The 17500-nt window shown below is 33.7% G+C and overlaps 1 protein-coding gene across 2 annotated transcripts in view; it reads right to left on the reverse strand.

Annotated features, from left to right (window-relative positions):
- Positions 1-17500, reverse strand: part of inpp5a (inositol polyphosphate-5-phosphatase A) — a 187527-nt gene that overhangs the window by 66889 nt on the left and 103138 nt on the right. For both annotated transcript variants that reach the window (XM_079439461.1, XM_079439462.1), the window contains exons 7-8: positions 7326-7378; positions 5016-5135 (exon numbers count right to left, since the gene is read on the reverse strand). In XM_079439461.1, the coding sequence (XP_079295587.1) occupies positions 5016-5135; positions 7326-7378 (173 nt within the window). The remainder of the gene's footprint in view (positions 1-5015; positions 5136-7325; positions 7379-17500) is intronic.

Raw genomic sequence — 17500 nt, forward strand, 5'->3', positions numbered from 1 at the left:
AGCGGCGCACTAACACACATCAGCAGCCCAGAGACAGACACAAAAACAGCTCAGATCACTCCCACACACCCCTGCGCAGGTCACACACACCCCAACACTGACTCTAAACATCTAAACACAAATTAAACTACATTCATTATGCAATTTAAATAAGTGATGCCAAGGTCACATACTGATAAAACACATTTTTAATATATGTATATATCATTTTTGTACAATAATAAATTAAATGAATCCTACAACTTTTATTTACACAGACATTACTATAAATTTAATTTACTTCATTTATATATATTTGGTAAATACGTTTACTGAATATATAATGTAAATGTATTTACCAAATATATTTAAATGAGTAAAAAACTTATAGTAAAGTGTGTAAATAATAAATAAAATCAAAAAATTAAATAAAAAATACCCCTACACCTAAAAAAAAATCCTACACCCGTTACTGTATAAAAACGACGTCACACACACATACATATATATGAAATTTAGTAAATAAAGTTGACTTAAAATATATATTTTTTTTAAATCATGTGTGTGTAATATATAGTATTATTTATACTATACTATTATATATAGTAGTAAAAAATTATTTAAATAGTAATTCTAAAATTCTAAAAATAGTAAAGTCCATTAAAAATAGTAACGTCATAGTAGATTCTAATAAATTAAACTTGGTAAAGTGTAAATAATAAAAAAATAAAATAAAATCCTAAATGCATCATTAAATGATATCAGAATCACTGTCAGCCACTGGTCTCTCTAGATATCAGTTATCGGCATCAGTCATTTAAACTCATTTCAGTCGAGCTACGCAATGTTTTGCCTAACGATGCGCTCTTTCACAGATGGGAAAAAACAAGAGCTGGAGCTTAGAGTTCAGTATTTCTCCTTTAAAAAACATTCCACTTATTGACACGTTTAGTTTTCGCTCTCTCTCCTCACACACACACACACACACACACACAGCAGCTCTCTCTCCCTCTCTCTCTCTCGCCCTCTTTCCCTTTCAGCCTGTTGTTCTGGGAAAAGCCAAAAGGGAAACATTTATCCGGGAGCCTCTTTGAGTCTCCTGACAGTTGACTGATGACCATCCATAAAGTCACAAAGAATAGTTGTGTGGCGGCCAGAGCGGCCCGGCGCTTCCCCCTGGGAAACTAATTGCCCTGAATTGTTAACGGCAACATTATTTTTCTGCCAATCACGGCTTTTCAATGGGCCAAAAATGAGCATGAAACAAGCCTTTTGACTGAACAGAAGAGTTAAATGTCTCCAATGTTGATCAAATTAACTTCAGCCGCCTGACAATGGACTATATTTGTGTGAAAATAAAAGCCAGGCACAATGGAGCTCTTTTAGGCCAGATTTCACAGTTGTGATGTAAAACCGCTCCGGCCTGAACCTGAGCACATCTTCTGAATGGAAGAACATATCTGCGCACACAAAAGAGCGAGGAACTGATCAGATGCGTCAAAACCAGACCAATCTGCTCAGAAACGCACGTACATTTGCCTTCGACGCAACAGCAAAACGTCACGATTTACAGGCCGTGCATATCAAACAGCGACCGCACAGAATGAAGACGCTTCGGCCGTCAGGATCCTTCCCAGGAGGCTTTGAGAGATAAACAGCGCTCGTCTGTTAACAGAAACAGAGATACTGAGTTTAACCACGCATTCGGGACGCCTTGATTCATAAACATTTCTAAAAAATGCATAGTGTTTAGTAAGGGAACGAAACTTGGCAGACGCTTTGAGACCCTCAAAACACACATCAATAATTATTTTCAGATATTTTTACCATTATTTTTAAAGAGATGTAACAGTTTTTGTGTTCGGGTCAATTTTGACCCGGATATGTATGGAGCACCATTAGTGTCAAAAATACTTAAAGAAATAAATAAAAAAATCTATGGAGTTAAATTGTCAAAATTATTGTAAATTATTGTTTTGTAACATATTTCCCCATATCTCACCGACTTTTGGACTGTTGTTGGTGAACATGAATATGTACGTCTATTGATGAACCACTGCAGCATTTTTTCATCTAAAAGTGAAAGTTTATGCAAGCAAAAATAATTAATTTTGTTTGGAAAAAATACGTAAGTTTTATCAATTTGGACCGTTTTTGAGAAATCATGAGGAATTAAATTAAATTCCATTCATTCCAAGGGAGCTAATACTGATAATTCTCTGATTATATGGTCTTATAAATTTCATACAATGATATATTCAAATAGAATTTCTCAACAACATTAAAAAATATATATGTATATTTTGCATCATAGATTTTCTGGTGTAGTTCATGTGTAATTTGAAATTTCATAGAATTAGTCAATTTCTTAATTCATAAAAAAGGTAAACATTCAAAACTCTGATTGTTTTCACATTATCTCATTAATGAGAAGTTGCTGATTGGATGCAATATGGTTTCAGTTGAAAAATATTAAAACTGTTTTTGAGCAATCATGGGTAATAAATTCAAAGGAATTTAATAACATTCCCTTAATTTCAATGACTCATTCATTAACACTGATAATTCTCAGATTATATGTTCTTATAAATGTCATGCAATGATACATTCAAATAACATTCCTCATCAATATTAAAAATATATACAAGTATATTTTGCATCATAGTGTTTTTGGTGTAGTTCATGTGTAATTTGATGTAGTTCATGTGTAAGTAGTTCGTTTTTTTATTAATTAAAAAAAAAAAAAAGTAAAAATGCAGTAATAATTTTGTAACATTCACTCACTAATGAGAAGTTGCTGATCAGATGCAATATGGTTTTTGTTGAAAAATATGAAGTCACGACTGCTTAATAAAACGCAGATTCTTCAGGTCCCGGAATGTGAAAATAGCATGGGGATTCAGAATGCATTATGAGGGTTAAGAACGAGGTGAATGTGAGAGGAAAAGTCAAACTGGAAGAGGTCTGAGTGTAGGGGGAGGCGCGGACAATGGGCCTAAAGTCGGTTCCCAAACGGCGCTGAATGACCGCACTGTTGGAGGTAGCGCTGCTTTCTAAAGGCTGTTGAGGCACATTGTCCTCCTCCATCACAACAGGAGAATAGACTTTACTGGTGGCTGCCAAAAGGTTAGTAGCGCCGCTGAAAAGAGCCCAACATTATTCACTGCTTTGGGGGAAGGTGTTGTGCTCCATTCAGACGCGTGGAAACACGCTTCCGCCTCAGCGCTCCACTCTCAGAGCGAACGCTCTTCTTATAGAGTTATAGAATTATAGAGTAATTCAGTGATTCCCAAAAGTTTTTTCAGCCGAACCCATTTGGGCTGAAATAAAACGTACTTGAAGTCCCACTGAGATTTTAAGTTAATATGTGACTCTGGGGCACAAAACCAGTCATAAGGTTCAATTTTCAAAATTGAGATTAATACATCATCTGAAAGCTGAGTAAATAATCTTTCCATTGATGTATGGTTTGTTATGATAGGACAATATTTGTCTGAGATACAACTATTAGAAAATCTGGAATCTGAGGGAGCAAAAAAATCTAAATATTGAGAAAATCTCCTTTAAAGTTGTTCAAATGAAGTTCTTAGCAATGCATATTACTAATCAGAAATGAAGTTTTGATATATTTACGGTAGGAAATTTACTAAATATCTTCATGGAACATGATCTTAATATCCTAATGATTTTTAAAAGAGAAATGTATAATTTTGACCCATACAATGTATTGTTGTCTATTGCTACAGATATACCTGTGTTACTGATGACTGCTTTTGTGCTGCAGGGACACATATTTCAAAAATGTAACAAAACATTCATATGATCACAGTTATTCGATCATTTTTAGTAATGCTTATTTTGATGGTTATTTATTTTATGGTTTCAATTAAATAAATATTAATTAATATTAATGAGCTAAAATATTTTCTTAAAGTATATTTTGAGTTTTTAAGTTAAGATTTCAATAATTAAATTTAACAATTCTCTGATGTTGTTTAATGGTCACATGACATGCAGGTGAACAAATAAAACATTAAACTTTTTAGTAAATATTTTATTTTGATCGTTTTTATTAAAAATATTTTATAAAATTATTTTATGATTTAATTAAAATAAATGTAAATTAAAATTAATTCATATTAATGCGCTAAAATATTTCTTTAAGTACCCTTTGATATTTTAAGTTATTATTTCAATAATTTAATAATTCTCAAACCCCTCTGTGCTTAAATATTTACTTGAAGTTAATATTTCAATAGTATAAAAAAAACATTCACATGATTACAGTTATTTGATCATTTTTATATTTTTATATTTACAGTTTATTTAATAAAAATTAATATATATTATATATTTCCATAAGTTAATATTTCAATAAATTAATAACAATTGTCAGTTAATTGTCACATGACATGCTACTACTAAAATGTTATCTTTTTAGTAAGTTTTATTTTTAAATTATTTATTAAAATTTTTATGATTTAATTAAAACAAATGTAAATGAAATGAAAATGAAATTATATTAATTAGCAAAAATATTTTCTTATATTATTTCCTTTGAGATGTATTATATTTAATAATAATTTGATGATCTGATGTTAGTTAATGGTCACGACATACAGGTGAACTAATAACATTATCTATTTTTAGTTTACTAAAAACAATTATCTTTTTAGTATTAATTTCATTTTGATAGATTTTTTTCTAAAAATATTTAATTTTTACAGCATTATTTCAGATCACACACAAAACTTGGAAACATTATTTAATCAGAGGAAAACAAGTGCTGGGATGAAGTGTTTATGAGACGAATATAAATAAAGGAGCTGAAAATCCTCAATGTAAACAACAAGAAAGGTCTTTTTAAACTGTAAATCAGGGTAAATGATAGCGTAATAAACCGCTCTGGTCTCTGATTGGACAGAAAGCGAAGGCGTGAGTGGAAGAACATGATCTCTAAGCTGTAATTCACCAGCGCTTGATATGTTCTGCATGCATTTATTGAGAGTGAACATGCTTTAAGCAGATTGTCTGACCTGTCCAGAACGAAGCCCAGTGCTTTCTGCCGCGTTCCCGAGTAAACCGATGGACTCTTCTCCCACGCCACCAGGTTAGAGGCGTCGTGAAACAGGTGGATGTTCACCAGGTCAAAGGCACTGAGAGAGAGAAAACACATATTTATATTATCAGCTGAGTTTCTCAATGCAACAGAGCGCCGGCACAGTCACGGGTTCCAGTCCCAGTCAATGCATGAACTGATCACATGATGGATAAAAGCATCTGCCAAATGCACCTGTGAAGTGTGTCAGGTGAAGGAAAAGCTTAAACAACACTTTCTATGAAGCCACAAGTGTAATATATTATGAATGCATTCATGCCTCACTACATGCAGCTGATTTATTACTTTCATACAAAAATTTCATACTTTTTAGTAAGTATTTTATTTCATTTTAAATTATTTGATATTAATTCATAAATTTTTTTATTTTGTTTGCTTTTATTTTAAATGATTTATTTTATTTAAATGAGTTAAAATATTTTCAGTATTTTATTTTAATTGCTTTTATTTTAATTAACTTAAGTTTATATTTTTGTTTTCTTGATTTTTTATTTATAATTTATATAATATAAATTTATTTTAAAAATGTTATACTAAATTCGACTTAATTTTAAATTATTTTAATATTTTATTAGTATTTAATTAACAACCATACTTTTCAGTATTTTAATGGTTTTTATTTTAATAAAAAATCTATTTATATTTGTTTTGATTTCTTGATTTAATATATAATTTATATAATTCTATAAATTATATATTAATTTTTTGTAAGTTTTTTTTATTGCTTTTATTTTAACATTATTATTTATTATTATAATTTTTTTAATTTTATTAAGTTTTCATGTCCTCGTTTCATGAACACCTTCATAATGCATTATAATATTCTCAGGCTTCACAGAAAGTGTTTCACTGATTAATATGAACACGTCTATCAGTTTCTCTGCTCTATATATCAATAAAGCAGAGGTGAGCCGCTCAGATCAGAAGTGCTAAGGAAGCGTCTCAGTAATCAGGTTCGGCGGCGCGGCGCGACTAAGCCTGTTATTCCTCCGTCATCTTTTCATTCCCTTCATCCGGTGTCAGACGCTCTTGTTCTCGTGCCGTTCTTCTATTGCATTATCCGCTCTCTCTCTCTCGGTCTGATCATGTCATCTGTCATATGTAAGCGCTCAGATAACGCGATTAGCTGTAATCTAATCCTGCGGTTCAGATGGGAGAAACTCGCTCAGAAGCGCGGTTAGTCCTTTAGCAGAGACTTTTATCCCAAGTGACTCGCGCCGACTTATTACAGCTTCACTTCTCCTCCGATCGAGACTCGAACCGGCAACCTGAGCGTTAGCAGCACAGAGCTCAACAGAGAACAGGAGCCAGACCTGCATCTAAAGCAGTGTAGCATGGACCGAAAGCATTTGAAGAATTATAGCTTATTTCAATGATTCACAAACATTTTTGTCAGCCGAACCCCCTTCAGCTAAAATATTTGTTTGTTTAAGTTAATATTTCAATAATTTACCACATGTTCAAGGTCCTCTGATGTCCGTTAATGGTCACATGGCATGCAAGTGAACCAAAACACTATTTAATTTAGCTTAGTAATTTAGTTTAGCTTTAGAGTGTTTTATTTTGACTATTTTAAATGACTTATTTTATTTTTTATTTATTAAAAGTATTTTTTGGTTTTATTTTGATTGTTTATTTTAAAATACTTAATATTTTTAGTGTTTTAATTTTGATTGCTTTCATTTTACATTATTTTATTTTAAATAATTTTTAGTAAGTGTTTTATTGTTTATTTCCATTTTATTTACTATTTGTTTTAAGCTTTAAACAAGTTCATATTTTTGTGTTTTATTGCTTTTATATTATTTTATATTGCTTTTATTTTAAATGATTGATTTGAACTGTATTTCATATTTTATAGTTTTTAATTTTGCTCATTTAATTTTAAATAACTTATATTATTTATCTAAAGTCAAAGAACAGAGCTGCAGAAAACATAACTGGCTGATGAAGCAGTTGAAATGCTCCAGTTTGCTTCATTAAATCTTTAGTTTGTGATGTTGTTAGCAGTGCACCTGTCTGAAAGGCTTGTTCTGGATGCGTACACTGTGTCTGTTTCTAATGGTGTTAGTCCAGCCAAAATATCAGTTTGCGCTCATGTTGATGTACATGGCTTTATATGACTATGAAAGCAGTTTGTGATGTGATCAGTCAGTAACAGTGAGAACAGATGTGAACTCTCTCTGTAAGGCCGGATTGATCTGGTTTAGGACAGAGATGAACTCACCAGTCAGCCAGCGCCCATCGGGTTCGGATGAAGCCTTTTCTGGACCATTTACACTGCAGGACGAGAAAAACCATCAGTACACAGACACACTCAAACCAAATCACATCCCTTCATTCACCTGCATTCATTCATTTGAGCCGGCATAATTCAGTCATCAGACATTAGACGAAGAAGATGATTAACACTCAATGTGTTAAATGAGTTCTTAAATAATTTGGAGAAAATCGGTTACGTGTCGGATCCGTGTCATGTGCATCAGGTTTTAAAGACTGATTTTAAAGTGAAACCTGCTGAAGTCTGTTATTGATGTAAATCAAAGAACAAAAGAAATCATTGGACTGTTATAGAGGCTGATTAACTTTTGTAGCTTGAATAAAGATTAATCTGCATAGTTTATGCACATACAATTTATAGCTAATGTGAAGATTGTTTCAAAATCACTTAAATTAAAAATCATATATTTCAGAGCCTATTAAATGTTAAAGATAATTACTGTAATGTTGAATGGCTATAATTAATAGATAAAATTGAGGGAAAATGCATTTGATAGAGACACCAGTAGCAGGACAAATTAAAAACATTGTAAATATATTTAGTCATTGTAGTAGTAATATCTGCCTGTTTTTGCAAAAAGAGTTTCATGGCCGGTAAAAATAAAAATTTGGCCGGTAAATTATATCACGTCACGGGCCATTGACAGCTGTGGCAAAAAAGTTAGGCCTTATATATATAAAATTATGTATTTTTATTTTATTATTTTAAATTATATATATTTATAAATATATATTTATATATAAATACAAAATTAATAAAAATGTATTAAATTATTAAAAATACAATAAATATAACATTTAAATAAAACAAAAAATAAAAAAAATAAAACCTGTTCACAACTCAAAAGGAGCTAAATGAGATCAGAGCTCACTTTAAGACAGTAACAGTGTAAATCCACTTAACCCCAAGAACAAAGCTTGCAAAAACAAGTTTACAAATGCTTTCAATGCTACTAAAGATGAAGGAAATGAGGTTTCTCATTCGGTCGGATTGAGAGACGGCGCTATTCTTGAGTTTCTGTCTGATCACATGACTCTAACATTATTAAATGAGAGACAAATGGATGCTGTGAGTGTCCCGATTACCAAAGAAATAACCTCTCTCTCTCTGAGATCTCTAATGGGGAGTTAACTGCAGCGATGAATAAACTAATTACCGGCTGGGCAACATAATTACAAATTGACTAATTTTACTTAAAAACTCTGATGCAAATGAAAGGCCTGAGAGCGATTTGATTGCTCCTCACATCTTTCAGCCGGCATTAGGACAAGATTAACTGGATCAAATTCAATTACATTTGCATACTTGAATTAATCTGCGGGCTACAGCGAGGCCGAGCGGATGATGGCAAGAACAGACGACTTCTCTGGAGAAAATCATCTCCATACCTTACAGCGTATAAACTAACAACAGTCCACAATACAAATATATACACACAAAACGTCAGAGGACTGAAGAAAACTACGTGTTTGGATGGAATTAGATGAAAAAATAAATTAATAAAAATAAAATTAAACAAACGTTAAATTGAAATACAATAAAATACTACTACTATATTATAATCAAATAAAATTTAGACAAAAAATTAATATAAGTTTAAATTAGACAAAAATTCAATTAAAAATAAAAAAGAAATAAAATAGCAAATAATACAATAATATAATACTACTATATTCAAATAAAATAAAAATAACAACAAAACAAAATAAAAAAAAACAAAAATAATAAAAAAAAAAAACTATTCCATTAAATCTAGACAGAAGACAATATCTGCAGTCGGTGGGCGGGTCACTGTAATAAAAAAACTATTCAATTAGACAATACAAAAATAAAATTAATTATATAATAATATTATAATATAATAGCATAAGACAAAGTTAGTCAAAATGAAATAAAATAATTAAATAAAATTATATTATTATAAAATAAATAAAAAATAAAATAATTTTATAATATTACATTATAGTAAAACAAGATTAAATTAATTAAAAAAAATTAATTATGCTATTTTAAAGGTTAGAAATTACAAAATAAGGTTATTTTATTACAAAATAAAATAAAAATAATTATAATAAAATAAAATAATACTATTATATTATAATAACATTAGATTAAATAAGATAAGATAAAAAAATAAAACATTAAATTAAAATAATAATACAATAAAAATGATACTACTAAAATAAAAATAAATTAAATAAAAATATTCCTTTAAATATGAACAGAAAACTCAAAATATCTTTAGCCGTTGGACGATTAAGCTAGGCAAAATAAAATAAAATAAAACAACAAAAGTGAAGTATTCCTTTAACTGTGGGCAGAAAGCCCAGCCCGGGTCGGGTCAGGAGCAGCTGTGCTCTGGAAAGGTCAGCGTTTGGGCAGAGACAGAGATGAACGCTCCTCAGAACGGCTCCACACATAATCTCATCTCCCATCCACCCTCATCACGGGTCAGACGCTGACCTTCAATAACAGCAGCTGAGTAATAACTAATAAACAGCAGCCGTGATTGATGAAGAGCAGCCGTCTGACTCAGATTACACAAGACAGCATGCTCTTCTGAGAGACATTTCACTCTGAAACAGAGAGCTTTCACATTCGATTCGGTTCAGGGGGCTGGAAGTGGATCACAATAATGTGAAAGGTTAAATTAACACAAATCAGACTGAACTGAGACCAACTCAGAGACAGTCTGCTTCACTAGAAGTCTGGGCTGGAGAAAAACAAATGTCATAATATTATGCAATATTATAAGCTGAATTATATTTATGAATAATAACAAAAAAAGACAAAATTACATCAAACAACAAAAAATAAAATATCTGAATAATATTAGAAAATATTAAAAATAGGACAAATACAAATTACATAATATTATAATAAAATAAAATTCAATTTTTTAAAATAAAAGAAAAACATTATTATTATTATTATAAAATAAGATTAATAAAAATAAAATTAAATAATATTATTAAATAAAAAATAATAAAACACAATTCTATTACATTATAACAAAACAAGATTAAATTAGTTACAATTAAAATAAAAGTTGTAAAATAATACTACATTATAATAAAAATAAAATAAATTAGTCAAAATAAAGTAAAATAATATTTTTAAATAAAACAAGATAAAATAAGATTAGTAAAATAAAATAAATTATATTATAATAAAATAAGAAAAATAAAAAACAAGAAATAAAACAAAATAAAAATTATACAACATTACATTATAATAAAACAAGATTAAATTAGTTCAAATAAAATAAAATTAAATCATGCCATTTTAAAATAAGGTTTGACTTTATTTTAAACCTTATAAAATAAGATTAAATAAAACCTATAAAATCAAATAAAATTTAAAATAAAATAAAATACAAAAAAGAAAGAATTAAATAAAATAATCAACTGGAAAGTGCAAATGGAAAGTGGACTGAAACCTGTTCACAACTCAAAAAGTCCAAACGAGATCTGAGCTCACTTTAAATCCAGTGAGTCTGTAAATGTTGAGTTTAGCAGGTATTTTCTGTCGCTGCTCTGAAATCAAACACAACGCTGAGACACAGAGTCAGTCTTTTCTCACACTGATGATCATCAAATACATGGATCGACCGGATTAAACGCAGCAACACGACCGTTCACAAGCAGCGCCTGTTGTTCTGTGCACTTCTCTCTTATTCAGCGTTTCAATTAATATTGTGGCGCTGGCTGGAGCAGCACTTACAGACATAACTCACACAGGGGCCCTAAAGAGGAGACGGGTCACGCGCTCATTACACAGACCCAGAGAAGAGCAGCTTCTGTGGAGTCAAGGGTACAAACACACATTAATCACAGCTGCCTCCTCCTGATTGGCTGCCAGGGAATCCGCCAGCTGTCAATCAAGGGTGGAACGCAGGTGATGTCATCGAGGCGTTTGACAGACGGACGCTTTATTGATGAAGCAGCAGCTCGGGAAAACCGAGCGCTTAAGAGCAAGTCAAGAGCGTGAGGAACACTATACGTCGACATGTGCTCCAGATGTAAATATGTCTTCTATTTGTGACTATTCAAAGAAAAAAAAAACTACTTCCAACAGATGTCTGGAATATCTCTGCTCTCAAGCACTAGCATATGGAAATAACTTTTACTGTACCTCCGATTGCACTGCAAATACGTTGTTGTTTTTTTTGTCTTGTTTTCCAATTTAAAAAAAATATTAAAAACCTTGCTAATGTACTGTGTTAAGCAAACTGAGACTTGTTACAGCACTTGCATATTATTGCTCTTTTGTTGATTCTGATTGCTCCTATTGTCCTCTTTTGAAAGTCGCTTTGGATAAAAGCATCTGCAAAATGACTAAATGTAATGTAAATGTCAAAAATACTGAGGAAGAATTTATTTATATTCATTTAATTTTTTTGCAGTGCATGCACAATTTAATGCATTTATTTTTCTGCATATACAGCACATATAAAATAATTATTTCACGTTTTTAGCACCGTCTTTTACAATTTTATTTAGTCCAATTTAATCATCCAACAGCTGCAGATATTGTGTTTTCTGTCCATATTTAAAGTGAATATTTAATTAAATTTTATTTTATTTCAATCTCCAATAATTGTATCTTGATTTAAAGATGTTCAGATATTTGCACTTGAAAATGACAAAAATACTTTTTTTTTTTGCAGTGCATGCATGCAACATTTAATGTATTTTATTTTATTTGATCATTTTATTGTAATGACCCATCCATCAGCTGCAGACATGTTTTGTTTTCAATCTTCATTTTGCATCTCAAGCAAATGTATCTTGAAGAAGCTGCACTGAATGCCATGACCTTATGAATTTAAGACTTTCTGCTCTGATTTAAGACCTTTTTAGGCTTTAGTCTGTGGAACGGTGAATTAAGACTTTTTAAGACCCTCAGAAACCCTGATTGGAAAATGACAAGCTGATTGGTCAATAGAGCACAAAACTGATGAGCAAATTGTGTGAACCGAGACTGATTTTTCAGATCAAACATCAGTGCAGCGGTGTGATAACAGATCGCTAACAGCGCTAAAACACATGAGCAGCAGCTGAAGCGTCCAAACAGCGCTGTGTAATAGGACTGCTTTAGGGAGGCAGATGGATGGCGAATCCGGGCGGTTTCATCTACTAAAAGACGACATAAATCACGGGATGAAGCCGAGGTTATCGCCAGCCTGCCCGCCTCATGAGAAACCTGCATTAAAGCATTAGTGAAATTAATTCATCTTTCATAAGAGGTTGGAGCCGTATCTGTGATCTACGATAACAAGCAATTTCTCACTACTGAGAAAGCCCTTGATAGACTACACAAATCTGCTGCTTTAAATGGCCGAACATTATGTGGAGTGCTGCTCTCGGGAGATTCATGAGCGCGTAAATCAATGCATCGCAAACTTTTCTCTTTCTGTTTTCTCTCTGCTCTGAAGGTGCGGCGCTTCTGTAAACGTCATTGTTTTCTCATCAGGAGGAAGCGTGTTATTTGTGGAAGCGCTGGAGATCGGTAGCGGCGCGTGAAAGGCCAGCACGCTGTTTTTGCATATATTTACGGGCCGCTGTTTGCCGGAGTGTGAGAGACGGATGGGAGGCACGGATCCGGCTGACACGTGCGCTTTATTAGTATATCAGCCCAACAGAACACAGATATGAAACACTGCCTGCAGTAAATCACACCGCTCAACCGGCACAGCCCCCACAAACTAACATGCTCCACATACAACTACATCAACCACACCAAAACTAGACGAAACCCAAACCAATAACCAAGTTCAATTACATTTAGGTAATAATCAACACTCAATAATCAATTATCAATGAGCTGTATAAAACAGTTAAGAAACCAAAGGAAAAAAAAATATATATATATTGTGTTTAATTACAATACATACATGTATATAAATATTATATATAAAAATAATTAATTAATTTCATACTTTTCAACCTCCTTATAGGTGTCAAAAATCACAGTTTTCTCCTTGTTGCACACCCAGACTTTTAAACTTCAACAATGAAAATACAGTTTAAAATATGACATATCTGGTAACTATTAATGTACCTGAATTAAGCACTAGTAAAATAATTAAAATACATTATAGTATTTAATGTGAGACCACTATCAATATTACTTTTTACACAAAATATAGCTGTCGCACAGTATTGGAGTCATTTCCACCACAACAGTGTAATGTCTCTTTAAAAGGTTTGCGTGAAAGATTGTTTAGGTGTTTTCTATGGAAATGTTCAGTGATATTAGAGCACATGTTGGACATGGAGGGAATTTTCATCAACAACATATGAAGAAAAGTCAAGGTAAATATTGCTTGATCAGTTAATATATTTATTCTACGTCATTTCCAAACATGCTGTACCTTCAAGGGTTTTTTTAAAAAGCTAAAAATTTTAAAGTTAAAGAGTATTTTGCAGACATGAAATGCTGAATATTAATTCAAAGCTAATCAATGAAGCCATCTTCCATTTTTTCACAAAAAAACTACAGAAATGTCATTTACACCACACTGCCTCTGTGGTGGAAATGGCATTTATGGTTTCAAAGTACAATTGATATGTTTAATGACTTTGTGAATTGAGTTTAATGAGTGTGATGAGTTTAAGACTTTCTAATAAATATCTCTGCTGTTTCTCTACACTCACGTTAATTCATTGTCATTTCCACAACACCCTGTCATTTCCATCACCACACCACTCCCATCCAGACGTTGTCTCTTTCAGGGAAGACCTTGCATTTTCCAACATGACAACGCCAGACCACATACTGCATCAATTACAACATCATGGCTGCGTAGGAGGAGGACCCGGGTACTGAAATGGCCAGCCTGCAGTCTAGATATTTCACCCATAGAAAACATTTGGCGCATCATAAAGAGGAAGATGCGACAAAGAAGACCTAAGACAGTTGAGCAACTAGAAGCCTGTATGGGGGACTGAGGAGACAAGTTGCTCAAGTTTAGGAATAGGAATGTTGTCCCATTCTTGTCTCCTCAGTCCCCAGACGTTTGCAGACTGTTATAAAAAGAAGAGGATGCCACACAGTGGTAAACATGGCCTTGTCCCAACTTTTTTGAGATGTGTTGATGCCATGAAATTTAAAATAAACTTATTTTTCCCTTAAAATGATACATTTTCTCAGTTTAAACATTTGATATGTCATCTATGTTGTATTCTGAATAAAGTATTGAAATGTGAAACTTCCACATCATTGCATTCTGTTTTTATTCACAATTTGTACAGTGTCCCAACTTTTTTGGAATCGGGTTTGTGTGTGTGTGTGTGTGTGTCACACATACATACACACACACACACACACACACATACACACACACATATACATACACACACACACACACACACACACACACACACACATATACATACACACACACACACACACACACACACATACATACAGGTGCTGGTCATAAAATTAGAATATCATGAAAAAGTTGATTTATTCCAGTAATACCATTCAAAAAGTGAAACTTGTATATTAGATTCATTGATTACACACAGACTGATATATTTCAAATGTTTATTTCCTTTCATTTTGATGATTATAACGGACAACTAATGAAAGTCCCAAATTCAGTATCTCAGAAAATTAGAATATCAATTAAGACCAATGCAAAAAAATATATTTTTAGAAATGTTGGCCAACTGAAAAGTATGAACATGAAAAGTATGAGCATGTACAGCACTCAATATTTAGTTGGGGCTCCTTTGGCCTGGATTACTGCAGCAATGCGGCGTGGCATGGAGTCGATCAGTCTGTGGCACTGCTCAGGTGTTATGAGAGCCCATGTTGCTCTGATAGTGGCCTTCAGCTCTTCTGAATTGTTGGGTCTGGCGTATTTCATCTTCCTCTTCACAATACCCCATAGGTTTTCTATGGGGTTAAGGTCAGGCGAGTTTGCTGGCCAATCAAGAACAGGGATATCATGGTCCTTAAACCAGGTACTGGTAGCTTTGGCAGTGTGTGCAGGTGCCAAGTCCTGTTGGAAAATGAAATCTGCATCTCCATAAAGTTGGTCAGCAGCAGGAAGCATGAAGTGCTCTAAAACTTCCTGGTAGACGGCTGCGTAGACCTTGGACCTCAGAAAACACAATGGACCAACACCAGCAGATGACATGGCACCCCAAACCATCAATGACTGTGGAAACTTTACACTGGACCTCAAGCAACGTGGATTATGTGCCTCTCCTCTCTTCCTCCAGACTCTGGGACCTTGATTTCCAAAGGAAATGCAAAATTTACTTTCATCAGAGAACATAACTTTGGACCACTCAGCACCAGTGCAGTCAAGACGCTTCTGACGCTGTCTCTTGTTCAAGAGTGGCTTGACACAAGGAATGCGACAGCTGAAACCCATGTCTTGCATACGTCTGTGCTGGTGGTTCTTGAAGCACTGACTCCAGCTGCAGTCCACTCTTTATGAATCTCCCCCACATTTTTGAATGGGTTTTGTTTCACAATCCTCTCCAGGGTGCGGTTATCCCTATTGCTTGTACACGTTTTTCTACCACATCTTGTCCTTCCCTTCGTCTCTCTATTAATGTGCTTGGACACAGAGCTCTGTGAATAGCCAGCCTCTTTAGCTATGACCTTTTGTGTCTTGCCCTCCTTGTGCAAGGTGTCAATGATCGTCTTTTGGACAACCGTCAAGACAGCAGTCTTCCCCATGATTGTGTAGCCTACAGAACTAGACTGAGAGACCATTTAAAGGCTTTTGCAGGTGTTTTGAGTTAATTAGCTGATTAGAGTGTGGCACCAGGTGTCTTCAATATTGAACATTTTCATGATATTCTAATTTTATGACCAGCACCTGTATATATGTGTGTGTGTGTGTGTGTGTGTGTATGTATGTATGCATGTGTGTGTATATATATATATATATATATATATATATATATATATATATATATATATATATATATATATATATATACACATACATACATACATTTGATCACCCTGTGATTTTGCAAGTTCTCTTACTTAGAAATCATGGAGGGGTCTACAATTTTCAGCATAGGTGCATTTCCACTGTGAGAGACAGAATCTAAAAATAAAAATCCGGAAATCACATTGTATGATTTTTAAACAATTTATTTGTGAACTACTGTGTCAAATAAGTATTTGATCACTTGAGTCAAAATTTTTTAATATTTGGTACAGAAGCCTTTGTTAACAATTACAGAGGTCAAACGGTTCCTGTAGTTCTTCACCAGGTTTGCACACACTGCAGGAGGGATTTTGGCCCACTCCTCCATACAGATCTTCTCTAGATCTGTCAGGTTTCGGGGCGGTCACTGAGCAACACGGAGTTTCAGCTCCCTCCAAAGATTTTCTATTGGATTTAGGTCTGGAGACTGGCTAGGCCACTCCAGAACCTTGATATGCTTCTTATGGAGCCACTCTTTGGTTTTCCTGGCTGTGTGCTTTGTGTCATTGTCATGTTGGAAGACCCAGCCATGACCATCTTTAATGCTCTGACTGAGGGAAGGAGGTTTTTGCCCAATATGTCACAATACATGGCCCCGTTCATCCTCTCCTTAATACAGTGCAGTTGTCCTGTCCCCTGTGCAGAAAAACACCCCCAGAGCATGATGCTTCCAGCCCCATGCTTCACTGTAGGTATGGTATTATTGGGATGATACTCATCATTCTTCTTCCTCCAAACACGGCGAATGGAGTTAAGACCAAAAAGTTCTACTTTGGTCTCATCTGACCACAGGACTTTCTCCCATGACTCCTCTGGATCATCCAGATGGTCCTTGGCAAACTTCAGACGGGCCTGGACATGGGCTGACTTAAGCAGGGGAACCTTCCGTGCGATGCAAGATTTTAAACCATGACGTCTTAGTGTATTACTGATAGTAGCCTTGGAAACGATGGTCCCAGCTCTCTTCACGGCATTGACCAGCTCCTCCCGTGTAGTTCTGGGCTGATTCTTCACCATTCTTAGCAACATTGATACCCCACGAGGAGAGATCTTCCGTGGGGCCCCAGTCCGAGGGACATTGACAGTCATCATTAGCCTCTTCCATTTTCTGACAATTGCTCCAACAGTTGTTCTTTTTTCACCAAGCTGCTTGGCA

The sequence above is a fragment of the Barbus barbus genome (genome assembly GCF_936440315.1).
Source record: "Barbus barbus genome assembly, chromosome: 18".
NCBI classification, from domain to species: domain Eukaryota; kingdom Metazoa; phylum Chordata; class Actinopteri; order Cypriniformes; family Cyprinidae; genus Barbus; species Barbus barbus.